Source organism: Cynoglossus semilaevis, chromosome 13 (assembly GCF_000523025.1).
Source record: "Cynoglossus semilaevis isolate Cse_v1.0 chromosome 13, Cse_v1.0, whole genome shotgun sequence".
Taxonomy (NCBI): Eukaryota; Metazoa; Chordata; class Actinopteri; order Pleuronectiformes; family Cynoglossidae; genus Cynoglossus; species Cynoglossus semilaevis.
In genome coordinates this window covers 5,722,199-5,742,177 of record NC_024319.1, presented here as the reverse complement: position 1 = coordinate 5,742,177, position 19,979 = coordinate 5,722,199, and the positions used below count along the sequence as shown (strand labels likewise).

General features: G+C 41.3%; 1 protein-coding gene across 5 annotated transcripts in view; it reads left to right on the top strand.

Annotated features, from left to right (window-relative positions):
• The window catches only part of LOC103388292 (metastasis suppressor protein 1-like), a 47,337-nt gene extending 27,756 nt beyond the window's left edge, over positions 1-19,581 (top strand). The window contains exons 4-17 of one of the 5 annotated variants that reach the window (XM_008323219.3): positions 1,297-1,381; positions 3,038-3,129; positions 3,358-3,432; positions 4,714-4,725; positions 9,485-9,642; positions 9,848-9,955; positions 10,060-10,157; positions 11,567-11,696; positions 13,539-13,649; positions 14,057-14,302; positions 14,728-14,964; positions 15,664-15,823; positions 15,904-16,185; positions 16,285-19,581. In XM_008323219.3, the coding sequence (XP_008321441.1) occupies positions 1,297-1,381; positions 3,038-3,129; positions 3,358-3,432; positions 4,714-4,725; positions 9,485-9,642; positions 9,848-9,955; positions 10,060-10,157; positions 11,567-11,696; positions 13,539-13,649; positions 14,057-14,302; positions 14,728-14,964; positions 15,664-15,823; positions 15,904-16,185; positions 16,285-16,823 (2,333 nt within the window). In that variant the 3' untranslated portion in view covers positions 16,824-19,581. Of the gene's footprint in view, positions 1-1,296; positions 1,382-3,037; positions 3,130-3,357; positions 3,433-4,713; positions 4,726-9,484; positions 9,643-9,847; positions 9,956-10,059; positions 10,158-11,431; positions 11,697-13,538; positions 13,650-14,056; positions 14,303-14,727; positions 14,965-15,663; positions 15,824-15,903; positions 16,186-16,284 lie in introns of all 5 variants that reach the window. The other 4 variants (XM_008323215.3, XM_008323221.3, XM_008323216.3 and 1 more) reach the window with 4 other exon arrangements.
• Positions 19,582-19,979: the final 398 nt, after the last annotated feature.

Sequence of the window (19,979 nt, the reverse complement as noted above, 5' to 3'; positions counted from 1 at the left end):
GCACAAAACAAGACCTCTGCTTTTCACCCATCACCAAAGTGAACAGTGGGCAGTGTGTGGGGACAGTGCCATGCTCAGAGCACCTCAATGGTAACTTGGCAGCTGGTGGACTCAAACCTGAAACCTTCTGGACCCAAGTCCACTTCCTTAACCACTAAGCCACCACTGCCCCTGTGTGATTCCAATAAATGCACAAGTAGGGCAGACTTTGCTTTCCACTATTTCAGTGGGGCTCTGGTTGTACTCTCTCTGCCTCTCTCCCCCCCTCTCTCTTTTGGGAATGACTGACAGCTTTGTGTGTCTCTGCATGCAGTAGTAAGGACTGTGCTGACAGCAGATTGCCTGGCTCAGTTGGATAGAATTCACAGATCAGATCATCACAACTAGACCCACGCCCACGTACGCACGCACACATTCACACAAAAACATGTAGACTCACCCTATCGCTGTGTCACTAAACGGAATGACAGAATGTCGCAAGAAATGCTGAGAGTTTTATGCAACAGATGCCGCACCTTCTCTCATACTCACGTAAACTCTGACACAAGAACACACACACACACACATATAGCATCCCTCCTACAGAAAGACCGGTCCCACTGAGTGGCTCGACAATAGTCCTGTCAATCAACGTCAAGTCCCTGCTTAGCCGTCTAAAGAGGTCCTCCGGAGAACAGCTAGTTAGGCAGCATGACGGAAACTGACATTAGCCCTAAGCACATACTCAAGACTCTGACTCTGACATCCCATCATTTCTCTTGACCTCAGTTATGTGTGTAGTTTGTAACACTGTTCCTCCTACTGACTTCAACAGTTCTGCTGCAGTGGAAGGAATGGGGTCAACGGGCGTTCTTTCATGTTGTTTACTATGGAAAGTTGAAAAAGACATTACTGGTCAGCGGCGTCAACCATTTTGGTGTGAAGTGATCGACGGATTCTGACGCAAAAATACATTTGTTTAATTCATGAAAAGCTTTTAAGTAGAAACTGTGTCCACACTCTGTTGAAGGACTTGTTTTTAAGCTGTTGCTCTCATTACAGTTGTATTTGAACATCATAACTACAGTTCTGAAGCTACAGAAATGTTCACTCAGTTTGAAGTTTTCCATTATGAAGGCTTGAAAGTGGCGCAGTACAATATAAAATTCAGTTGTTAAGTAATAACAAAGGAAGGAAAACTGGATTCTTATTGTGGATTTTTCCTAGCCTTCATAGAATAAGCCTTAAGTAGAATAAGTTAATTGTAGTGACACTGAACTTTTTATCAATAGACTGTGTTTTCTCTCTATCTTCCAGGTGGAACCAGAGACATTGGATCGGCGCTGACAAGGATGTGTATGAGACATCGCAGCATTGAGGCGAAAGTCAAGCAGTTCTCCATGTAAGAATCTTTTCACATCATGCACTGTTCGAGCCTTTCATCTGATAGAAGCTGACATAATACACTGAGTGTTGTCTAGCACGTGCTTATGTTTGAATATTAGAAGAATTTGTGTGGAAGTGGATATAGCAGCCTGTCACCAGAGAGAAAAAGACCAAAATGGTTCAAGTTTATTCTTTGGGTTTTGATTTAAATTAATATTAATTACTGAGTTACTTGTTTGTAACTTACCACAGAAAAAAAACAATTACTCAATCAACACATTTGGTCGAAGCAGCGCTCAGTCACTACAGTCAGTTTCTGATTGTCAGCCTATGAATATACTGTATGTCCTCACATTTTATCTGTATGGTCTATGAAACGCTGTAAAAGAGACAGTGTTTCTGGTGAGGGGAAAGAAAGGCATCTCTAATGTCCTGGTGAACTCACAAGTACAATACATATCTGTATCTGTCTCTTCCCGTCTTTGTTTCTTACTCTCGGATATTCTACACAGACAAGGGCCTCTCTAATACGGGTGGCATTTCAGTACAGATTCCTCTCAGATCTCCATAGCAGGGGCTGTACAGAGAGGGGCTGTGTCCCCAGCCTCCTGCTGGCAGACTGAGACACACACACACACACTCAGACAAGAAATGTCTCCAAGACAAGTCTAATTTTAGTTTTATGCACTAAGCCGGCAGCTGCCCACCCCTCATGCCCCCAGCCTCTTAAACACTCGGAAAGACGGACAGGGCCGCACAACCTTCTTGACTTCCTCCAGGGACAATCAGTGGGACATAAGCAGACTTTTTCTCCCTCCCTCGTCTATATGTTTACCTCGCTGTCTCTTTGTGTCTGTTAATTATTAACTAACCAGACCAGACTGGAGGATTTGTAGGTCTGCCACAGATATATGATTAACTACTAAATGTAGGGTTAGTTTAGGGTAAAATTAAATGAAAGATATAAAAAATAACTTTAAATAAATAAAATTTACTTTTATCTAAAAGCCCTGATGATACATGTAAAAAAATATTTAATTTAGTAAATATCTTAAAAAGTGATGTTTGGGGTCGCGATCCTCAACCCTGATGATACATGTAAAAAAATATTTTTGGGGGGGTTTGTTGACATTGCTTTATGTTTACCAGGAATTTACGAATAAAAGTGGGTCACAAGATTTTTTTTGGGGGGGGGGTTGTCAACATTGCATTATGTTTACCAGGAATTTACGAATAATTTCTACTGATTTTGGTCGCGAAGGTTTGTGGCTTTTAATATATGGGTCCCCAGAAAAAACGTTTGGGAAACACTGTGTTAAAAGATTCAGAAAATAACAACGCTAAACCTGACACATTACGATGGATGGTAATGCTGAAGGTGTTGTGTGTTGTCTGCCAGCTTCATTATAAGTTCTGTGAACTCAGCTAAAAGCATAAATCTGATTTGACAGTGCTTTAACCAGTGCTGGAGAATCTCCTGCTACTTGGAAGGTACTTCTGCCACGAGCAATATGTGGAAAGTAAAATGATTTATCCCCCAGATTAATTGCAACTTTTTATGCATTTTATTTAAAACAGAATTAAAAGAATCTGCCGTTTTTGTATTAGTCCTCCTCTTACTTAAGGAGCTGGCCTCAGATCAGCCGTGAACAGCTTGTTGTTTTCCATGTAGGGGTTTCCTGGAGTGTCTGATCAACCCTCTGCAAGAACAGATGGAGGAGTGGAAAAGAGGAGTCAATACTCTGGACAAGGACCATGCCAAAGGTACTACAAACAATTTGAAATCTGAAAAAGAAGAATTGTTTCCCAACACGATGCATTGGAACTTTTCTTAATCTGCATAACACTCACTAGTTTATTACTTCACTATTACTCAAAACATTCACTGTTGAAGTAATATCCCATAGTTAAGAACTTGTTACAGTACCGACTAAGACAAAGGATTTTACAACATTATTGTCTTCTTTGTCTCTTGCTTTTCATCTAAACCAGAGTATAAAAGAGCTCGACAGGAAATCAAAAAGAAGTCGTCAGATACACTGAAACTTCAGAAGAAAGCAAAGAAAGGTAAAAAAAATAAATAAATAAAATTTTTGCTTCTTTTTTTTAATCATAAATTAACAAGGCAACACTGAAAAGAAAAAAAAAACTGCTGTTGATAACACACTGCTAAAAGTATGTGAATCTTTTTCGGCATTGTTTATGGAACCGGTTAGAGGTATTCTATCTTATTAGAAAATCAGAACTTTAGAACGTGAGTGTTCAACGCCTTCCTTCAAAATATAAATATGATAAACATTGTGTTTTATTTTTGTATTTTAAACATGTTAGGTGTCATTTTTATGCCACAACTATCAACTTGTCCAAAGAAAGGCACGATTTCCGCTGACCCTTAGTGACCCTTAGTTTTCATCATCTGTTTTCTGGATGTCAGCACTGCCAACAATCATCCTGCTCTGCCTACCGTGTTGTTTATTTTACATTGGAGATGACAAAAGTTCTTCATAGACTCAATTACTGTTATTACACCGCTAATGTAGTCGGACGAGATTAAATCAAGAAGTTAACAATCTGAAGTAATGGAAAAAATCCAAGGCCATTATCAGTGAAAATAACAATTGTCAGACTTAGAAGTTGGACAGTGTCTAAAGGTGTGTGTGTGTGTTTGTAGAAGTTTATCCTTACTGATTAAACATGTTCAGGTCTAGGAAAGCTAAACATTACCTTACTTGGTAAACCCTGAGAGCAGAACAGCAGCTGTCTCTGCCCATACTCCTCTTGGCTCAGGTTCTGAATCAGCATTTACCTTAGAAAAAAAAAACATACACACTCACAAATGCCTTAGATAAATATCATGTTGTGTGTGAGCATGCACACGCTGATAGCTGCAGGCATGAGTCAGCGGATGTCAAACCAGTCTAATGTTCTGATGCTGTTCAAAAGTTCAGGAGTATTATAGAGCGTTTTAGTGAATGTAAATCACTGATGCTGGCAAATGACCTACAGTATACAGTGATTAGTTACACTGCTATAGAGGACGTGTCAGGGAAATGAACCCATGAGAAACTCACCCGTGTTTATTCATGTATTAGTGCTAAATGTAAAAAAAAAAAAAAAATCAAACATCATGCATCACCTTTTCAGAATAGTATGTTTTTGCATAGGAAATACTCAGGGATTGTATATATCTATATGGTGGCACAGGTGCATTAATCCAGACACACAGAGCTGCACCATGATACTCTGGTGTTGTGTGCTGGCACTCTCTCATAGTTGACTTGATTGTTTTTCCTCTTTCCTGTCCCCATGTGGCTCTGATACAATCCTTGGGCTAATGCTGCACTGTAGCTGATAATCTAGGTAAGTCAGCCTACACTGTGCAAGTAGCTCTTTACACTGCAGTGCAATGCTTACCCAATCACCCTAATCACCCTGATGAGAAGCTATTAAATTGATGATCACAGAACGAAACACCATGAAAATGTCCTGCTGCCATGAATGCATGAATGGTTAGAGTCATGACGTGTGTGGGATATGACGTGAGGTCATATCATATGCTGTATTTACAAATCACTGTAGGTGTTAGTGGGTTGATAGATCTCTGTTGATGTATGCACCACTAATAGAGACTGAACACAAACAGAAACACAAGGCCTTTCATCTTTATTATATTTTCTACTACCTCTAATATGTGACTGTCTTTCTAGGTTCCTTTATTTGTCTTTGTATTTGCATACAACAACTTTTTTTTCTAACACTAGCGGTAGGTTGTAGACACTCCCTAACTGATTTTAACAGGAGACAAGTTTAGTTGTCAGTTTAGCTGAAAGAATAGTGATCCATGAAGGGTCCATGAAATGAGTTTCTCCTCTGCTCTGTTCATCCAGTCTTTTAGTGTAATTGCAATGGAGAAGTTTTTTTTTCATTCCCTTTTATTATGCATACATAAAGAAAAACTGTCACGTTCTACATAGTATTGAATAATAGAAGGGCATCTGGAAACAACTTGAACAACTTTCAATCCGTCCCTTTTTATTAGGGATTGTCACAGCAGTGGACCGCGTAGTGATTTGGCAGAGATTGTACTCTGGATGCCCTTCATGAAGCAGCACAACCTTGGGCTTTGCACTACTCTACTGTAGCCCTCTTTGGCAGACACAAACTAAAAAAAACAACAATGAAAATATCTTCCAAATTTCCCCTTTTTAAAGTCTTTGCTTGCCAAAAAGTCCTCAAAGTTAGTATTAGTAAGTTCAAACTGGCAGGTTGTTGTATTTACAGTGAACAGTGAACTTTCCTTTTAAGCACATAAATAAGACTCCAGCTGACGGCTGGTGTTGAATCCAGACTGTTAGATGTTGGTCCCATGAGGGTGTTTTTCTGACCCTAGACCTCGGCTCTGCTAAGAAACAGCCTGTGACTGAATCCCTATGTAATTATTGCTCATGTGAAAGCAGTTAATCTTATTAATGTGTCTATCCACTGTGGGTCACTCACATGGCCTCCATGTTCATCCAGATTCAGTTACTAAGTAAATGTAAGTGCATGTTGGGACTGTTGAAAGATGAATATAGAATAACGAGAGAAAACATGACCTTATGACCTCCTCAGTTTTTTGGGTTTTTTTTATGACAAAAACAAACAATATTAATTGTGGTGAATTGACTGTGGACACACCAGGGCATCATCACTATTTACGTCACTTTTGAGTCACTGTCAAGGTGCAACAAGAGTTCCGCTGTTAAAGTAAATAAACACACACACACAGACAAAACCGCAACAATGTCACTAGTCCTCATTGTCTTTAAAAACAGGGAAAAGAGTTGTAAAATATGTTCGCGTGGATTTGTTCACAGTGAAGTAAGTGACCGCTGAGCTTCACTTAACCTCAGTGTTTGTCTGTGGTCGGAGAGAAAAAGGAAGCAGCAATCAGGACCTTGTCATTGACATAGTTGCACAACTTAGAGCTCAGACGTTGGGAATGTGGACAAATTAAGGAGCGATGCATAGTCGAGACCCGGTCGTAACATAACAGGAGCTTAAGTTGAGCACTAACAATCCCTCAGCCGACCGCAGGCTGATATTTTCTTAGCAGGATATGTTTGCATTGTCTCACCACATGTGTGCCCACGTGTGTTCCTTTGTGCGCAATCCTTTCCATCCCCACAGTTATGTGTTTTACATCAACACTTGCATTTTTTTCTATCTAATGGTAAAAAAAGCAAAAGAATACGTGTTTTACATCAACACTTGCATTTTTTCCTATCTAAAAGCAAAAGAATATACTTTAGTAGTTGAATAGAGATGTGTCGTGATGCGCCTTGCTTTAACAGAACGTTTAGAAGAAGTGGTGATGCCTGATGTGTTCCACACTCTTCATGGGCACTACCAAGACGACAGCAAAGAAAATATTTGGCTTTCCATCTGTCTCTGACAAACTGTCTTTCCAAAACCGCTTTGGTTATGTGAGAGCACTGTCCTCCAAGACTAGAACGGTTGGAAGAAACCGGAGCAGAGAATGCTCCATCACTTCACTTCGTGCCAGGGAGACACCACAGCATCCCTGGCATCGACGCTTGTAAAGTTGTTTTTCTAAACCGAGGCCAACACAAGCTCAAAGTTTTTTAGAGTTTTTCTTTACTCCAAAAACAGAATCAAAGCGTCGTAGCGATGACAGGAATGTCGATGTGACGTTTGTCACTCAGTGGGAATGCGTCGTTGTAGAAGAAATTGTCGTCTATTAAATACTCATGATAATTACAAAAGAATTCATTGCTTTCTTCACCAGCAGCAGTTTTTTTAGTTTACGTGTCCACGTGACACCTGGTCATTGGGTGATACAGTTTAATAGTGAACCACATACAGATGAAGATGGAAACGCTGTTAGAAATCAATACAGAAATGTCTCACACAAAGGGAAACGTACAGTAATGAGTTTCTTCCTGTGTTGGGAAGGAAAGCATTGAGAAATGTTTCTGCTCATACGTCCAAGTCACCACAGAGTCTTGTACAATGTAGCTCTATACTTGTCTGCTCGCTGAGATTCTTTTGGACCTAAATGAAACTATAAATATATACAGTACTGCAATTTGGACTTCCCGGCCTGGTTTCCACGCTCCGTGGACGCCGCCGTGGTCTCCATAACACAATATTGTTGGACGTGCAATGAACACACACACATATAATACTAACATTTTTCTTTAGTGCAGCATTGCAGACACAAAACCGAGGTTGCCATTTTAATTTTCTAAGTAAGGAAAATCACTGTTGTTTCATTTCATAATCCACAGCTGGAGTCTATGAACAATCTAACAACAGCTTCATGTTGTTCCTATTTAGGAAACAACTTAAATTTATATTTTTTTGGATATTCGGTTTGGAATTAGCCTTTTTCCCCCCTAAAAATTCAAAATGTTGTTTTTTCTTATATCAACACGTTCTTATTTCAACAATTTCCCCAGTGTGGGATCAATAAAGTTCAACCTTGAACCTTTTTTGTTAATTTTCCACCATCTGTTATTTTATTTATTCTCTGGTTTAATTTGTTCGTCCAGCTAACTGGCATGACAAAATTAAAACATTAAAAAACCCGACCGTATTTAAAATATAAATCTATACGGTGAGACTTTTGTGTGGAAGCCCAACTCCTTACCCACGGACACGTGTGATGTCCTCAAATGTAGTTTGTGTGAAAATCTGAACCTACAGCCAGCATCTCATTAGTTTCAGCTACCGTGGCGACGGCAGGGCCATAATGAGTTTCCATTCGGTGTGCTTGTCTGGTATTTGCATTTGTGCGTCTGCCGGGGCGCCATTGTTAACTGTCATTTTTACTGTGGTCTGCTGAAGCACAGATAAACAGTGGAAACAGAGCTTCCCACATGTGTAATGTATAGAGCGTCCTGGCGTATCAGAGAGGAAAGAGCTGATGGCTTGTCCTCACGATCAGTTGGAGGTTCTCGTGTTTTGCGTTTGAAAAAAATGATTGGCCGCTGAAACATTATCTGCGTTCTTCTTATTGCTGCTTTCCACGATATTGGACCTCGCGCTGAAAGGTCAACAAAAGACATCAATTTATTATCTCTGCCTCTAAACTAGACAGACGGACAGACCACATTCAACCTTGATGTACCAAAGTGGTGATGGTGTGTCTGGTCCTAAGTGTAGTTTGAGTGGAGAGATAATGGCTGTGAGGACTATTGTATGTCATCTTGGGCAGACGCCAGCCTTTCTGCCTCCATGAAGAAGTTCAGAGATGACTTGATTTGGCCACAGGCTTTCCTCACTGAGCTCCACACACACACACACACATACACATACACGCAATAGGCACAAAGACCCACATTGATAACCAGATAACCTTGGAATTGTCATGATGGTCCTCGAACACAGATTTTATGGATACACCGGAACACAAACACCCAGGACTCTTATCCTCAGAATTTAAATGGTCGACAAAGTTGCAGTTACTTACTAAGTGTCCGGTGACATCAGATGGTACTTTTCCAAGACAAACTGCAGATCATCGCTCGAGATAACCTTCCCGCCACTTTCCAACACTCTCTTGACAAGAGAGGCCATTCATGCTAAGATGATAGTCAGACAGAAGCGGCCGTATTCAATAGTAACAACTGTAAAACCTGTACATGAAACCTAAACCAGTAGATTAAAACTACTGTGTGTTTTATTAAGTAATGTTGAACCTTGGAGAGATCCTTGTGTGAGAAGCTATTTTTTTCTACTCTGATTGTTAGTAAACATGAGAGATTTGTGTTCCTTTCATTCAGAATTAAATTATACAGAAATCTCATAATTGTGTTGGTTTTTCTAATACCAAGATAGGTACATGTTGTTTCCTTCGCCTTAATAATAGCTCACGTTATTTAAGGTCACTACTAATTAAACCACTAACCTCTATAAAAATTGCATTAATTACTGCATTTAATAATTTAATAATTGAAATTGTTGCTCTCATAATTATGGTAATCAGTTCTGTTGTGAAGAAAGTTAATCATTTTCTCCTACATTCTGCCCAGTAATGAAGTAACCATGTCTTTATTGATATGCAGTATTTCTTTCTTTTGTGTGCCCCTCTTTTTTTTTGCCCCCCCTTCCCAAGGTCGAGGTGATATACAGCCCCAGTTGGACAGCGCCATGCAGGATGTCAGTGATAAATACATTCTGCTGGAGGAGACGGAGAAACAGGCCCTGAGGAAAGCTCTCATAGAGGAGAGGCAGAGATTCTGCTGTTTTGTAGCCATGCTGCGGCCCGTGGTGGTGAGAGAAACTACAGAGTCATCCAGTACTGCAGTGTAGATGGACAACCTATTTAAGATTCTACACACGGTGTATTTGCATTCAAACCTTCACTGACACTTGATCCTAGCTGGTGACGTTGGCATTAGGTCGCTGTTTTGTAAACATTGTCATTCTAAGTAGTTCCTATGTGTCCTTCCTCTCTCACTGATGTTTATTCTCTCAGGACGAGGAGATTTCTATGTTGGGCGAGGTCACTCATCTCCAGGCCATCTCTGATGACCTGAAAGCCCTGACCTCTGACCCCCACAAGCTTCCTCCTGCTAGTGAACAGGTGGGGCCACTTTTTCATCTTCATTCACCCTCCTGTTTTGCTTCTGTGCTGTGCAAGAATAAACATTTTCATATGTTTGACTTTTTATTTCGTAACCATCTTAGGTGATCCTGGACCTGAAGGGCTCCGACTACGGATGGTCGTATCAAACGCCTCCTTCATCTCCCAGCACCACTATGTCCAGAAAGTCAAGCATGTGCAGGTAAGATCCCTATGGCCAGTCATGTGACTCTGACCAAATATGCAAATAAGACTCTCTGTCTGTCAAAGGCCCTTTGGTTTTCCTGTCTCCATAATTCTATGTGCTTTGGTAAAATATAAAATTGGTAAAAATAACCAGATAAAACAACACACAGTGACATCACTCCATTGTTAGACACATTATATCACAGTACACTGTTATGTAAGAGTGTATTACCATACCAGTAATACCTGTGGAACCCATTTAAGTCATATGTCTTGTTCAGAGACCACTTACATAAGAGTGAATAAGACCTGAGAACAAGAGCCTAAACTTTGCCTTGCCCTCTGAGTGTCTGCCCCCCAGTGGTCGTCAGAGCTGCAGCTCATTTCAGTTCTGCATGTCTTTATAATTGTTCATCCCATACTGAGGGAATGGTTGAAGTTACAGAGAACGGGTTCAGTGTTTGTCGCTGTTCGGACCATGACATTTATATCTGCTTCTTTTTTGTGCTTTTGGCTACTGACTTATTTTACTCTCTAGCAAAAAAAAGAGATTTTTAGTTTGGGATTGTGCTTGCTTTGCATTAACTTTATTTTTTTAACATGTTTAAACCGATTAACAATTTGGGGGCTTTTTGGATTTAATCTGAGCTTTTTAAGTGTTCTAATGTCTCATCAGGTTAATATTAAATATTTATATATATAAATATATATATGTATCTATATATATGTATATAAATTGATTGTTTAGCAGCAGCTTACATGTGATATGTAATAAATTCAATTTGTTTTCTTTGTAACTTTGTAAATGCATTTTTCATAAAATTAGTTTTTTGGTAGTATTTAGTTTATTAAGATTATTTGACCTATTTGACCTATTATCTATGTCTTGTAATTCAAAGTAGGTAATTTCATTCTTGTTTAATTTTTTGAAGCAGTTGTTCAGGCATAAAAACTTGTGATTTCCTGCCTGTAATTATCCTCCTGATGATTTTACACCTCATGTGTTGGTTGCCTTTGTTGTTGTGACTTGATTCGCCTCAGTCGCTGCTTTGCTGCATTTTGGTGTGGTGTGTTAATTGTTTTCCCACCCTGTCTCCTCCACACTCCTCCCCCCAATCCTCTGCCTTCATCTCTCCTCTATTGTTCCCTTTTTTTTATCTCCTCTTACCCAACTTTTATCCAACAATCCACTCCTTTGGGTGCACTTTGATTCTCTCTACCCTGCCTGTCACTGCCAAATGTCCTCCCCCCGGTCTCCCCGCCCTCCCCCCCACCCCTTCCCATTTACAGTAGTCTGAACAGCGTTAACAGTAGTGACTCCAGGGGATCCAGTGGCTCCCACTCTCATTCTCCTTCCTCCTCTTCTTCCTCCTCTTCCTCAAACCACCTTTTCCACCACCATCACCCCCGTCACCGGTACCGTAGCTCCACGCTGCCACAACAGACCCCGGCTCGGCTCTCCAGCATATCCTCCCACGACTCAGGGTTCATTTCTTCATCGCAAGACCAGTACATGACGTCCAAGTCGTCCTCACCCATGCCAGCTGAAACAAAGGTAAGAGGAACCCGCAGCCACCCGCAGTTAACCACACTTCGAGTTCCACGTATGTACGCATGTTTGAGACAAGTCTGTGAAAACCACGTTCGCTCTATGATTCACAAGTTATTGTAGTCCAGAAGAAAAACCCCAAATCAGCAATCCACAGGAGTCTTCTCCTCACATCTCCCCGGCCACTTTAACAGGCATTTCACTGGCAGCGGTGGTGTGTGTGCGATCATGGTGAAGTCATTTCACTGCTATTATTATAGCATAAATGCACAGGAAATTAGTCTGCTTCCATTCAAGCCCATGGGCAAAACAGGTCAACCCCATCCTGCTATTAAAGAGTCAACTGCTGTGACAGACTGTGGTTTGGTTCAACTCGCACAGGCCTCAGTACTGCATGTTGTATTTTCATTTAATGCATCAGAGCGAAATGACATGTTGTGGTGTCAACAGAATGTTCAGCGGTACTCGGAGCGTGTCTCAATCAGCAGGTCCTGGTCTGTCTCTTATCGAACCATCTGAGACGGGGCCCTGGGATAATTATCGGTGATGTCGTCCAGCACATTATTTGTGTGTGGCTTGTGGTTTGAGATCAACCATGAGAGCGGCTGTTTTGTTAGCAAGCCAGTAACCAGTGTTCCCCCTGTCCAGAGAGCACGGCTGTAGTTGGAGTCCAAGATATTTTATGATGCAGTGAAAGAGGTTTGGCAACTCCGTACCTGACCCTTTTGTAGTACAGTCATGGGAATCGCTCTCCTCATTCCTGCTGTACTTGTATTGGCTGCTGCTTTAAAGAGAACAGTCTCAGTGCTAACATGGGGATAAGCAGGACCCACTGTTTAACCTGAGGTCAACAGGGCCGTGGCCTTGGCCGACACCTACAGTTGGTTTCTGTTATTTTCAGCCATTTTAAATACCTGCTTTAATGACCCAAAGCTCTAATCTCTTCTAGAGACCGGTTTGCAAAAATATTATCTCTCTCCAGGCAGCAATTCTGTATTATGCTAATAATCCTACTGCAGAAACCTGGTATTTAAATGCTGTTATAATGATTAAGGAGAACATTAGGTCATTCTTTTTGTTGATAAAGAGGTGACCCAAATGCTTTATAATGTTTTATAAAGTAAAAACTCTTTCATATGATTTGCGTGAAGGTCAGGTATTGTGTCTGATCCTAATTGTACCTGTTGCTTTTGACAGACATTTCAAAAAAATACTTTAAAAAAATACTTTTTTTTGTAGTACATTTATGCATTTTCATCACCCACTCTTGTAGGTTGGACTATTGTCAAGCCCCTTCATCAACACCCGAATTTGGATAAAACTATCATTTACAATTCAATGCTATCAATTCCCCACAATGTGACAAATAAAGAAAAGAATAAAGAAAATATTGAAATTCAAATTCATTTGCCCCACTGCACCCCTCTGCAGTAGCACAGTACCCTCTAGTGGGGACTGCCCCCCATTTTGGGAACTACTGCTTCAAACTATGTTAACAACAATCACAATAACGCTGCTATGAAGTGTCACTGCCTGATATCCACGGACTTTTACTGTGGGTTCACCTTCTCACTGCCTCTGAAGTCACTTGGCTCTTCTCCTGACTAACTGCTGACAGCTGTGGAAAGTTGCCCCCGCTCTCTAATAAACTGCTTCTCCTTCTCCCCTCTCTGTCTCTCCACTGACACGTGCCTGTCCCATTCTTTCTCCCTGGATTTGTCTGTTGCTCTCTCTTTCGATTTCTTTATCTCTCTCTCTCTTTCTTACTCCCTCCCCCGTGTCCCCCCCCCCTCTCTGGACTCACCCTCTGGCTGATTACTGCTGCTGCTCCTGTCCTCCTTGTCCCAGCCTTGTCCTGGTTCCAGCTCCTCTGAGGTGTCAGAGCCTGTGGACTTTCACATTGACTGCAGCTCCCCCTCTCCTCTCGCTGCTGCCACTGCACCACAGCACACTGACAAGGTGAATTGCACTCATCCATCACAAACCTTCCCTTACTCACTGCATTACCGGTGCTGTACCAGCTTTACAACTTCAAACCACATCTAAGTGTTGGCTGTACTTTGCACTTACTCAGACAGACAGATAATAAACCAATAAAAAAAGCTTTTTTTTTTGCATCATTTTTTTCAGTTTTTATTTTGTTCCTCATTTGCAATTATGCCATTTGTTTTGCTTTACATTCCATTACCTTATTATTTTTGTGCTGTGTTGATTCATTTCTCCTCATTCATTTTTTTTAATATAATTTGTCCTACTTGATTCATTTCTCCTCATTCATTTTTTTTTAAATATAATTTGTCCTACTGTGTTTGTTTTTACCATCCTCCCTCCTCTCCTCCTCCTCCTGCTGATGAACAAACATCCAGTTGACCAATGGTTATGACCACTACAGTCCAGTCAACTCCCCCACATTGCATAGCAACGGTCTGGGTTCAGTGTCATCCACTGCCTTCCCGTTCTTCCCTCCATCCTCCTCATGCTCCACCTCCACCTCCACCTCCTGCCCCACTCGTTCATGGTCACGCCCAGCCTCAGCGGTGCTTCCAGACTACCCTAGCTACTGCACGCTGGGCTCGCCCATGATGCCTTCATCCCGTGTCCCGAGCTGGAAGGTTTGTTCATTTGTTGCCCATGTGGATGTTCATGTAAACATTGGATTATTGTATGAGTTGTATGGAAACCAGGCTATCAAAAATAACGTGTTAATCACATTCAAATAATTGTAAAATGCATACGGAGAATGATGCGCACTTTATATCAAATAATTCCAGCGTTCACTTAGCTTATAGTTATTTTTTCGCATTTTTCTTAACATATTTTTTATAGTTTTAATTAGTAATACAAATCACCCTGCAGTTATTGCTCTGTAATTAATCTGATTAAAAGTTTTAATCATTTACCAGCCTCAGACAGTAATAAATACATTTAAATACATATTTGTGCTTTATAAATGCTTCTGAAAAATAAAAAGCCTTCAGAATGTTCATATTATTGGGGTATAAACAATAAAAACTGACCGGTCTTTCTTTCTCTGTAGGACTGGGCCAAGCCAGGGCCCTATGACCAGCCCATGGTCAACACACTGAGGAGGAAAAAGGACAAAGAGACTCCTACAGTTGTCGACACTAATGGTCATTTGAACGGCGACAACAACATTGCTCCTTTAGGATCAGCCTCCATCTCTAATTCAACACCAGCTCGGGCGGCACTTCAGACACCGAGCTCTCTAACCTCAGTGGAAGACAGGAGCAGGGCCATGGCTGCACCTCTGCAGGTCAGACTTATCTCTATTATTGTCTCCTCACATTGGTTGTTATGGAGTCAAATTACACGGAGGATGAAAAGGCGTATAGATGAGCAAACTACAGTAGCTCCAACCAGGAAGCTTAGATTTGTTCACTTTGGACAAATGAACAGATTTAATCAACGTGGAGCCTCAGAGGTTACGCTTCAGTGTATTTGGACCTTCGGATCTCATAAGGATTGATTAAATACCATGAAATTATAATCCAAGTTTATTTAAAATCTTAAGCAGCCGCCAGTTGTCTGATGTCGATCAAGAGATTTAATCTTTATTACAGCTCTTTCACTAAACTGTGATGAATGAAAAGCAGCTCAGCGTCATTTGAAGACATCCAGTTTGTTGCAGCTGGAGCCACATGTGCAGTTATTTAACATTTTAACCTCCGTTTTGTTTTAATTCCTCCTGAATCTCTTAAACACTGGTCAGTCTCTCTAAAATGCCAGCTGTTGTAATTAAGTTTTGGCTGACCACGCTCTCAACTATTATCAGAATCTTTTTTTTTTCTCATAACCCTTCAACCACTTTAATGCAGCCTCTGCTGCTAATATCCCCATGTAATGACTCCAATGAGTTTTACCTAATTATTTTAATGACTTTGTACCAGGCTCTGTCTACACAGCCGGACTTTCAAACTTAATTACCGTAATTTTCTCTGTGTGACTGTTTCAGGCTGGTGATATTGAGGCACATGAGGAACTGGCTCTGGCCTTGTCCAGAGGTCTGGAGCTGGACACCCAGAGGTCCAGCAGAGACTCCATCCAGTGTTCCAGTGGCTACAGCACTCAGACCAACACCCCCTGCTGCTCTGAAGACACTATACCGTCACAAGGTAGCACACAGTCAGAGACCTTGGTCTGTATTTACACTGTCTGAACACATTATATAACTGTTCCTTCTCTGTTCTCTCAGTGTCAGATTATGACTATTTCTCCATGGCTGGAGACCAGGAGCCTGAACCGCAGCAGCCCGACTTTGACAAGTCCTCAACCATCCCCAGGAACAGTGACATCAGTCAGTCATACAGACGCATGTTTCAGACTAAACGTCCAGCCTCAACAGCGGGTCTGCCCAGCCCTCAGACTCCCTACCCTGGACAGGGGCCCTACCCTACAGCGTCCTATCCTCAGACTCCAGTCCACACAGGAGCTTATCCGTCCACTCCTACTGGGCCGTATCCCACCACCCCAACAGGTACAGACAGTCTTAGCAGTACACTTTGACAATGAAATACTACATGATGATTTATTATTTGCTTTTTTTGCTGAAATACTTTGTACTGTGTCATGGCAGGCTGTTCAAGTCAAGGATACTTCTCCGGGTCAACCTCCCATAATGCCTACGGCTCATATTCTACAGGCCACGGCCCAGTCATCGTCACCCCCGGAGTTGCCACAATCCGTCGCACCCCCTCTTCGAAACCTACTGCTCGGCGTTCAGCCTCGGTCGGGGGCACTGGCCCCATCCCCATTCGTACTCCTATGGTCCCGGTCAAAATCCCAACAGTACCAGACACCGCAGGTGCATTCAACGGGAGCAGAAACTCAGAGGTGTTAGTAGGTGCGGGAGGAAAAAGTCCAGACTCTCCCACATATGCTGGAGGGGAGGATGTCGACATGTTACCCATGATGTCCTGGAGTGGCCAGGCTACCACTAACCCCCCCACCGTCCTGCCTATCTACCAGAGTGAGAGTGGGCCTCAGCAGGGAGGAGGAGGAGACGAAGAGGAGACAGGAGACTTCGGAGGAGGAAACATGCTGGTGGCCATCCGCAAAGGTGTCAAACTCAAGAGGACCCTCACCAACGATCGGTCTGCTCCACGTATCGCATGATGACATCGTCACTTCGTTTAGGCCCGTGCTCCTGCATCACAGATGTTAGGCCTCACCCTTATTATTTTGACTGACATTTTGTACATTTCCATCTGTGAGAATCACTCACTGAAGAAGCCTCTAGATCAAAGTGGGGTTCATGTGATCCTCAAGGTTTCAACAGTGGCCAGAGACGTGTCAGAAAATATGAAATACATCAATTTGACCCAAATACAGAATACGACTGAGAAGAAGCACAAGTGAGAGGAAAAGGGAACTGCTTTTAGGAATAAAACACTCTTAAAGCTCGAGCAATAAAATGGAACCTGAGGTCATCTCTGTGTTTGACTGAAGACACTGTATATGTTCTTAGGAAGAAGCACAGAGCAGCAATACTTCACAATATGCCTTCAAGAACCCAGTAAAGATGTGCATTACACACATGGATGTGTGTATCAGGGCTAGGGCAAGGGCTTTGTGTATACTTCCTCTCAGAGTTTGGTGTGTACAGCATGAGTAAATGCTAAATGTTGTGGGAGTGAACGTCACCTTTGAAGGACAAGAGGAACACTCAGGTGCAGAGAGAAGTAATCATTTTATTTTTCCTGCCCTGTCCTTCACCGGCTGCAGACATGGAGACATAAAGAGGGGAAACTTGTAAGGAGAGCGTTGAGGTCGCACACAGACGTCGACCCAGATGATAGACTTCCAAGACCACCGTGCGACTGACGCCTCACGCGGTTGATTTAGTACTTTCTGTTTTCTTTTGAGTTTTTTATGTATTGTAAATATTCTGCACGTCATATGAGGCCGCTTCTCGTACACATCAATCACTTCTTTATCTTCTCCTATTAGTGCCAAAATCCTTCAGTTTCACGGCCTTCAGTCGAGGATTGTTGATTCTCTTTTTTGTAATATTTTTGATTTGTTCTGTATTTTCTTCTTCAACATCGTTCTGTCCATGCGACTTCTGAGTGGCTTCTGCAGTTTAATAGTTTTCATGTAAAATATTCTAAAAAAAACCCTCATTGTTTTGTAGCATCTCTTTAGCCACACTGCAGCCTTTGCATTGATCGTCCACAACTCTTATAGTAGTCAAACCTAAGCTGTGCTCTCATGACTGTACAATAGTTATAGTATTAATATGTTTAAGAGAAGATAACAAGGCAAAATATTTTTCATGTTTTGAAAGTTAGGAATTAAAAGACGTCTACGTTTGTCTTCAGTTACAGTGCTGTTGTTGAACTCCTACATGTAGCATGCAACCTGATGGTAAGGTTTTCTCACATCACTTGTTTTTTGTTTGTTTAATATGTAAAAGCTTCACATGTGACAAGTCCAGCTTCGACAGATGTTTTTGAGAATATCTTTAAAACAAAAATCTTTTTTTTTTTAACCTGGACAATAGAACATTCTAAGAAAGATTAAGACTTAAGGCTAAAGGATGTCAGTGTCACTGACCTGTAGTCAGTGTTTGTTTGTTTTTTTCCCTCTTCAGCTGAAGCACTGTGAGATTGTGGACACTACAGCATGTATGAAAGTGTAAATACTGTTTAGATGCACAGCTTAGTCCAGGAACCCACACTTTGTTTTAATTTATTCTCTGTCCTAGTTCTTTAACTTTTTCTTTGTTCCTGCCTCACCCTGTCTTTCTTTATATATAAGGTTCTGTCCTTCTACATTTCATGGAAGTCCAATGTTTCATACCAACACAACTGAACGTAGATGATTTAAAGCCAACTGTTGTAAAAGTGAACAGTTGTCAGAGAAAAGTGTTTTGTTTTGGACCTGCAGAACCAGAAGGAAAGCTGAAATGAAAGTGTTTGAGTTCTGCAGTGGAGAGGTTTGAATCAGTATTATGAGTGGAGGCTTGAGGACGACGTAGGCGAGAATCCACTTCACCGTCAGCTCAGTCCAGGTCGTTAGTGGTTACATGCTGTAAATCTTCACTTGGTGGTTCTACACTTTTTATGTAATGACTGGGCTGAACGTGGACTGAGTGTAACCTTACTGCAAACTGTGAACCACACTGAGGTTGGTTTAAGTTTAGACGGTTGTACTCCACGTACGTAGAGCAGATTCCATGTTTATCCGATCTGCTTGGAATATGAACAAATGGGCCGGTCAGGTGGACGATTCCCCAAACACGTTGAGAGTTTTGAAACCTATTTTTTAAATTTGAGATTTAGTGTAACTAGGTCAGTAAACAAGGGAAATTAAATACAAAAGCAGACCATAAATTCCTTTGGTCATTAAAATATTTTTTTAAAAACCTTAAATGATGAAATGTGGTGTCTCAGATGTTTCGGGAAACCCAGGTTTTGGCTCTTGTTTCATTGATGACATTATTAATTATTGTCTTTGTTTGTCCCATCTATTCTTCGACCGTCCATCTGTCTGAATTTTGTATTGTCAAGCTGTAATTTTCATATTTAAAAATGCTAGCACAAATATATATATATTATATCAGAGCTGCCAAATGTCACTATATTCTATGATATAGGAAGTTTATAGTTTGTGAGGGTTTGAGATCACAGTGAAACCTGGTTTCTAGTTTAGTTTTTATCTAACCCCTTCCTCCCCCCTCCTCGACACCTGCTCCCCACCCTGAGGAGAGTTGCTCTCTCTGTCTTTTCCCGTACAGTAAACGGGCTGCTTTCATGTTTATTTCAACAAGTTATAAAATAGTAAAAGGTAAACGTTTGCCTTAGTGGCCTCCCTAAAGTGTGACTGTACAACCTTCATGTGTCTGCTTCCTTAATAAACTAAAGGTAAAGTACTTTTGTGATTTTTTGTTTTTTGCTTCTATACACAATTAATACCCCACTTTTAAACATTTAGTATTTCTTCTGAGAAGCACGAGAAATTTGATCTCGTGTCGAGGTTGCCATGACAACCGGACTCTGTTGCGTAAACACTGACACTTTCACCAGTGATAATGGCAGGACCCACATTTAAAGGGAGAGGGGGTTTTTCGTTTATTGACCACTAGAGGGAGTCGTCGTCCATTGTTTTAAACAGCCCGATTGTTATAGTTTCTGTTTGGATGAAACCTCACCCCTCTGAAAGGAGGAGATGCCTGGAAAACATTCATCCACTCAGAGGAACTGAAGCCAAATCGAAGAAGCCACTGTGACGTGAAGGTTCCATTGTTGGGGAAAAGCACTGTTGAAAAGA